The sequence below is a fragment of the Thunnus thynnus genome, chromosome 20 (genome assembly GCF_963924715.1).
Source record: "Thunnus thynnus chromosome 20, fThuThy2.1, whole genome shotgun sequence".
Taxonomy (NCBI): Eukaryota; Metazoa; Chordata; class Actinopteri; order Scombriformes; family Scombridae; genus Thunnus; species Thunnus thynnus.
In genome coordinates this window covers 155,385-162,884 of record NC_089536.1, presented here as the reverse complement: position 1 = coordinate 162,884, position 7,500 = coordinate 155,385, and the positions used below count along the sequence as shown (strand labels likewise).

The 7,500-nt window shown below is 44.8% G+C and overlaps 1 protein-coding gene and 1 long non-coding RNA gene across 2 annotated transcripts in view; both read right to left on the bottom strand.

The window, feature by feature from the left end:
* Positions 1-7,500, bottom strand: part of LOC137172752 (uncharacterized) — a 57,930-nt gene that overhangs the window by 42,018 nt on the left and 8,412 nt on the right. The gene's annotated exons all lie outside the window — the stretch shown is intronic.
* Positions 1-7,500, bottom strand: part of lipf (lipase, gastric) — a 16,967-nt gene that overhangs the window by 6,392 nt on the left and 3,075 nt on the right. Inside the window, exons 2-4 of the mRNA XM_067577332.1 lie at positions 6,933-7,076; positions 4,169-4,280; positions 761-959 (exon numbers count right to left, since the gene is read on the bottom strand). Of these exons, the coding sequence (XP_067433433.1) occupies positions 761-959; positions 4,169-4,280; positions 6,933-7,076 (455 nt within the window). The remainder of the gene's footprint in view (positions 1-760; positions 960-4,168; positions 4,281-6,932; positions 7,077-7,500) is intronic.

Sequence of the window (7,500 nt, the reverse complement as noted above, 5' to 3'; positions counted from 1 at the left end):
GAGACAGACAGGCAGACAGGTAGAGAGACAGACAGGCAGACAGGTAGAGAGACAGACAGGCAGACAGACAGGCAGACAGACAGACAGACAGACAGACAGACAGACAGACAGAGAGACAGACAGGCAGACAGACAGACAGACAGACAGACAGACAGAGAGACAGTCAGACAGACAGGCAGGTAGAGAGACAGACAGACAGACAGGTAGAGAGACAGACAGGCAGACAGGTAGAGAGACAGACAGGCAGACAGACAGGCAGACAGACAGACAGACAGACAGACAGACAGACAGAGAGACAGACAGGCAGACAGACAGACAGACAGACAGACAGACAGGTAGACAGACAGACAGACAGGTAGACAGACAGACAGACAGACAGACAGGTAGAGAGACAGACAGGCAGACAGACAGACAGACAGACAGACAGACAGACAGACAGGTGGAGAGACAGACAGACAGACAGACAGGCAGACAGACAGACAGACAGACAGACAGACAGAGAGACAGACAGACAGACAGACAGACAGACAGGTGGAGAGATAGACAGGATGTAACTGTGTATTTTTCTAATTAAAATCTTCCTGTAAACTGTGATAATCGTTTTTTCTGCTGCTGAGGAGAAACAATAACATCCCATAATGTGATTACTGAGTCTAGACATCATATAAAACCTGGAGGTAAACTAACACACAGCAGCAGGTTTCTTCTTCTGTATCTATGACTGACGTCATGATGGAACAGTGTGTTGTAGAGGATCTACCTGAACTTCCAGAAGTCCTCCTGGTCTGGGTGGAGCGTCTGGTGTTTCCTGGACCAGGTGTTTCCTCGGCTGTTTCCCAGCCAGACGTCGTAGCCGGCGTCGGCCAGCACGTATCCCAGACTGCAGTTGGGCAGGTTGGTGATCCAGTTACTGCCAGCAGCCAGGAGGCCGTGCTGCAGCAGGACTGCCGGCCGCGGACCTGAAAACACAACCGACATTTACTTTCAGACAACCAGCAAAGACAGGCTTCAGACATTAGAGGTCACCCTAACATTACCCTAACATTACCCTAACGTCACCCTAACATTACCCTAACGTCACCCTAACATCACCTTAACATCACCCTAACATCACCCTAACATCACCTTAACATCACGCTAACATTACCCTAACATTACCCTAACGTCACCCTAACATCACGCTAACATAATCAGAACATCACACTAACATCACGCTAACATTACCCTAACGTCACCCTAACATTACCTCAACATCACGCTAACATCACGCTAACATCACCCTAACATAATCAGAACATCACCCTAACATCACGCTAACATCACGCTAACATAATCAGAACATCACCCTAACATCACGCTAACATCACCCTAACATCACGCTAACATCACGCTAACATCACCCTGACATCACGCTAACATCACGCTAACATCACCCTGACATCACGCTAACATCATGCTAACATCACCCTAACATCACCCTAACATCATGCTAACATCACCCTAACATCACGCTAACATCACCCTAACATCACCCTGACATCACGCTAACATCACCCTAACATCACGCTAACATCACCCTAACATCACCCTAACATCACGCTAACATCACGCTAACATCACCCTAACATCACGCTAACATCACCCTAACATCACCCTAACATCACGCTAACATCACGCTAACATCACCCTAACATAACCCTAACATCACCCTAACATCACGCTAACATAACCCTAACATCATGCTAACATCACGCTAACATCACGCTAACATAACCCTAACATCATGCTAACATCACGCTAACATCACGCTAACATAACCCTAACATCATGCTAACATCACCCTAACATCACGCTAACATAACCCTAACATCACCCTAACATCACGCTAACATCACCCTAACATCACGCTAACATAACCCTAACATCACGCTAACATCACCCTAACATCATGCTAACATCACACTAACATAACCCTAACATCACGCTAACATAACCCTAACATCATGCTAACATCACCCTAACATCACGCTAACATCACCCTAACATCACCCTAACATCATGCTAACATCACGCTAACATCAGCCTAACATCACGCTAACATCACGCTAACATCACCCTAACATCACGCTAACATCACCCTAACATCACGCTAACATAACCCTAACATAACCCTAACATCACGCTAACATCACGCTAACATCACCCTAACATCACCCTAACATCACGCTAACATCACGCTAACATCACCCTAACATCACACTAACATCACCCTAACATCACCCTAACATCACGCTAACATCACGCTAACATCACCCTAACATCACACTAACATCACCCTAACATCACCCTAACATCACGCTAACATCACGCTAACATCACGCTAACATCACCCTAACATCACGCTAACATCACGCTAACATCACCCTAACATCACGCTAACATCACGCTAACATCACCCTAACATCACCCTAACATCACGCTAACATCACCCTAACATCACGCTAACATCACGCTAACATCACGCTAACATCACCCTAACATCACGCTAACATCACGCTAACATCACCCTAACATCACCCTAACATCACGCTAACATCACCCTAACATAACCCTAACATCAACCCTAACATCACGCTAACATCAACCTAACATCACGCTAACACCACCCTAACATCACCCTAACATCACGCTAACATCACGCTAACATCACCCTAACATCACCCTAACATCACGCTAACATCACGCTAACATCACCCTAACATCACGCTAACATCACCCTAACATCACGCTAACATCACGCTAACATCACCCTAACATCACCCTAACATCACCCTAACATCACGCTAACATCACGCTAACATAACCCTAACATCATGCTAACATCACGCTAACATCACGCTAACATAACCCTAACATCATGCTAACATCATGCTAACATCACGCTAACATAACCTGAACACAACCGTAATATAAACCTAACCTACATAACTATCAGAGAAATGACATTAAACCAGCATCATGTTGTTATATTATCTGATATGATCAGATTATTCTTGTTTTATTTCCTTCTCATCGCAGCAGATCTTCGCTGAACGGTAAATATATATAAAAAGGAAGCAGTGCAAACATCACATGAACATTTCAGGGTTAAGTTCAGCTGGTGAAACAGGAAGTAAGCATCTGATGACCGGACTGAACTTCCTGTTTCTCCAGAAATGGAAAAAGTTTCAGTTTCACTTCCTGCTTCATGAAACATCAGAGTTCAGGTTGGAGTGACTTTAGTTAAGAGTTTTAATATCCACTCTGACACATGTGTGCTTCTATACCTGTAATGAGCTTTTACATCATTTTAATGTCTTACAGCAGCTTGTTTACATTAAAACTGACACATTCTGCTCATCTGCAGCTCTACATTCATATTCTGTTGCTTTACTAGAATATCTGCATGATTCACAGTCACCTTATCTCAAAGGTAAAAACATGTTGCAAACAAAGTGTTGGCGGCAGGTTGAAGCCCTGGACTTTGACTTGCAGGCAGTGTTTCTACATACGTTCATCTCAAGTTTCTGACCTTTGACCCTGTTTAACATGTGACATGAGAACAGGATATAAATAACAGAAAACCACTAAAGAGGAAGACGTTTGCTCTGAGTAACTCTCCATTAATAAAGAAATATCAGAGAATGTGAAGTGAAAAGACTGCAGACGTCTTTCTCTGGTTTATTCCACCTGACTGGACGTTGAGTTACTAATTATTCAATTAATCAGCATCGATCTGCTGATCAATTCATCTATTTGAGTCATTATTTAATAAAAAAAAGTCAAATTTTTTGATTCCAACTGAATATTTTCTGGTTTCTTTAGTCTCTGTGACAGTAAACTGATTGGTCCTCTGTGATTGGTCCTCTCTACTCTGATTGGTCCTCTGTGATTGGTCCTCTCTGCTCTGATTGGTCCTCTGTGATTGGTCCTCTCTGCTCTGATTGGTCCTCTCTACTCTGATTGGTCCTCTGTGATTGGTCCTCTCTGCTCTGATTGGTCCTCTGTGATTGGTCCTCTCTGCTCTGATTGGTCCTCTCTGCTCTGATTGGTCCTCTCTACTCTGATTGGTCCTCTGTGATTGGTCCTCTCTGCTCTGATTGGTCGTCTCAGAGATGGAAAGTCTCACCTGTAGTGTGTTTGAGTCCTCGTGGGATCCTGTTGACAGTCAGGATGAACCCGTCCTCCGTCACCACCTGGTGCTCCTCCGCCGGGTAACCCCACCTGTGGATGATCTCTGTCTACACACACACACACACACACACACGCGCACACGCACGCACACACACACACACACACACACACACACACACACACACACACACACACACACACGCGCACACGCACACTATGTTATTACTACTCTTGTGAGTCACTTGAAACCATCAGAAAACAGTTTTTACATTTTAAAGTTAAATGTTATTTTTAAAGATGTTCTTCAGCAGGTTATTGAGTTATACATATATGTATGTATGTATATATATGCACAGTTTTTACACAGTTGGGCCAGTGATTATTAGCATCTATCTCTGTATCTGGTCAATATTGACATTGACACCAAATTTATAAAAATCTGCATTTCATGAGTTGAAAATGGCTCAACGTGTCGTCTGCTGTTTGAAATCTGCTGTGAAACGATGCTGACGTAGACGCGACCGTCGGGGAAATCTCTACGTCATGAAAGCAGAATGATAACACCCCCCCCCCCCCCTCCAGCCCCGCGCTCGGCAGCTAACAGAGGCTAACGGCAGCTAACAGAGGCTAACGGCAGCTAACAGAGGCTAACGACAGCTAACAGAGGCTAACGACAGCTAACAGAGGCTAACGACAGCTAACAGGGGCTAACGGCAGCTAACAGAGGCTAACGGCAGCTAACAGAGGCTAACGACAGCTAACAGGGGCTAACGGCAGCTAACAGAGGCTAACGACAGCTAACAGAGGCTAACGACAGCTAACAGAGGCTAACGGCACCTAACAGAGGCTAACGACAGCTAACAGAGGCTAACGACACCTAACAGAGGCTAACGACAGCTAACAGAGGCTAACGGCAGCTAATGGAAGCTAACGACAGCTAACAGAGGCTAACGGACGCTAATGAAAGCTAACAGCAGCAGAGGTGCAATTTGGTACAAATTATTAGAAAAATATGGAAAAAGTGTTAAAGATCCAAAAAATGAGATTTAGCTTCAGTAGCCGTCAGTAAACAACTGTTTGCTTTGTAAAGACGTAGCAGAGTAACGGCGTCCTGAGCAGAGAATGAAGTCACACTGCCTCAGCCGCAGAACACTAACGTGTGTTTCTGGAAACATCTGAGGCAGAAACAGTCGACGCAGTAACAGAATATTGATCCATATTTGATCAGCTCTGCCTGGTTTTTTACAGGCTTTAAAAGGACTTCAGTTCAAAGACAGCAGAGAACTCCTCTGTGACCTCTGACCTCTGACATTAACAAAGAAGGACTGTGCTTTGTGTCTCTGACTCTTTACTGAACTAACACAACATGTGGATCAGATATCAGCAGCTCAAAGTCCATCAGACCTCCAACACACAGGAAACACGACCTCTGACCTCAATAATCAAACTCGTCATGTTGAGTCATCTCAGTTCCCCTAAATACATCAATGTTTCCCTCACCGCCTGCCAGGCACAACTCTGGGCTGAATATAATCAGATCAAATGATTTATTAGGCTAAATGTTTCAGGGAAAATGGAAATGATGTAACTGGTATCAAACCCGACATTCAGTCACATGAAAATGAGGATAAATGCCTGATTATTCAATATCTAGAGAAATGCTACAATTTACCCACGTCCCCTGAACGCCTCACACGCAGGCTATCAGTAGACGCTGTAATTTACCCACGTCCCCTGAACGCCTCACACGCAGGCTATCAGTAGACGCTGTAATTTACCCACGTCCCCTGAACGCCTCACACGCAGGCTATCAGTAGACGCTATAATTTACCCACGTCCCCTGAACGCCTCATATGCAGGCTATCAGTAGACGCTATAATTTACCCGCGTCCCCTGAACGCCTCACACGCAGGCTATCAGTAGACGCTGTAATTTACCCGCGTCCCCTGAACGCCTCATACGCAGGCTATCAGTAGACGCTATAATTTACCCGCGTCCCCTGAACGCCTCATACGCAGGCTATCAGTAGACGCTATAATTTACCCACGTCCCCTGAACGCCTCATATGCAGGCTATCAGTAGACGCTATAATTTACCCACGTCCCCTGAACGCCTCACACGCAGGCTATCAGTAGACGCTGTAATTTACCCACGTCCCCTGAACGCCTCACACGCAGGCTATCAGTAGACGCTGTAATTTACCCACGTCCCCTGAACGCCTCACACGCAGGCTATCAGTAGACGCTGTAATTTACCCACGTCCCCTGAATAGAGCTTAACTCTCTAAACTTCATGCTATTTGGTTCTCATCGGATGTAATTCCACCTCTGACCACAGTGTGGGTTGCAATGGCAGAGTGGCGCTGTCTGTATTTCTGCTTGTTGACTCCAGGTGCAGAAGAAGAAGCAAATCAACATTATCAACATTATTTATGAGGTATTTTTATATATTTCTCGAGAACCGCTCATCCAAACAACTTTGTACACGGACGTTGCACTTCCTGGATTCCCCAGCGATCCACCTGCCAGGTATGACGTAGATCACATGAACAGTTCCCGAGATACACAAAGGACAAACACACACAGACACACAAACATACAGACAGACGGATGAAGGAACATGTGACCCAGTGCAGCGATGTCATAATTAATAGATATTTCAGCTTTGATACAAACACAACACTTGTTAGTAGATCAGTTCATTGGTTGGTTTGTTAGCGTGTTAGCATGTTAGCACAGGGAAACACTCGCAGTACTCACAATGTTCATGTGCACTTCAGGGTCTAGTTTGTCCCGCAGGAGAACGGAGTGTCGGTCGAGTCTCGGCGGGACGTCGGCCAGACGTCTCAAAGCGTCAGCTGATCCGACGAGGAGCAACACACACGCCACAACACACTGCATCATCTGCACACACACACACACACACACACACACACACACACACACACACAGAGTTATAACAGTCAGTGTTTTTGAGAGTTGAGTTAAATAACGGAGCTGTTGGAGCATCATGTGTTCAGTGTGACTGATGGATTATTTGTTTCTGCAGCTGAGCGTCACTGAGAAATGTGTTTGTGTTATAAACACGTGTTTTAATATTCTCATAATGTGATTATTCTGTGTATGAGGAAGCAGAATTTCCTTCTTTGTGTTTGTTGTCAGGTTTGATAGTAAACGTGTGACTTTATGTCTGATTTTGTGTGATTTGTTTCTTTGTGTGTGCAGTAGAGCTTCAGTCAACCAAAGAACATCTCGATCGACTGAAATTGTACATAATCTTCAACTAATCGATTAATCACAAGAGGGAAAAAAGTGAAACATTGTTGGA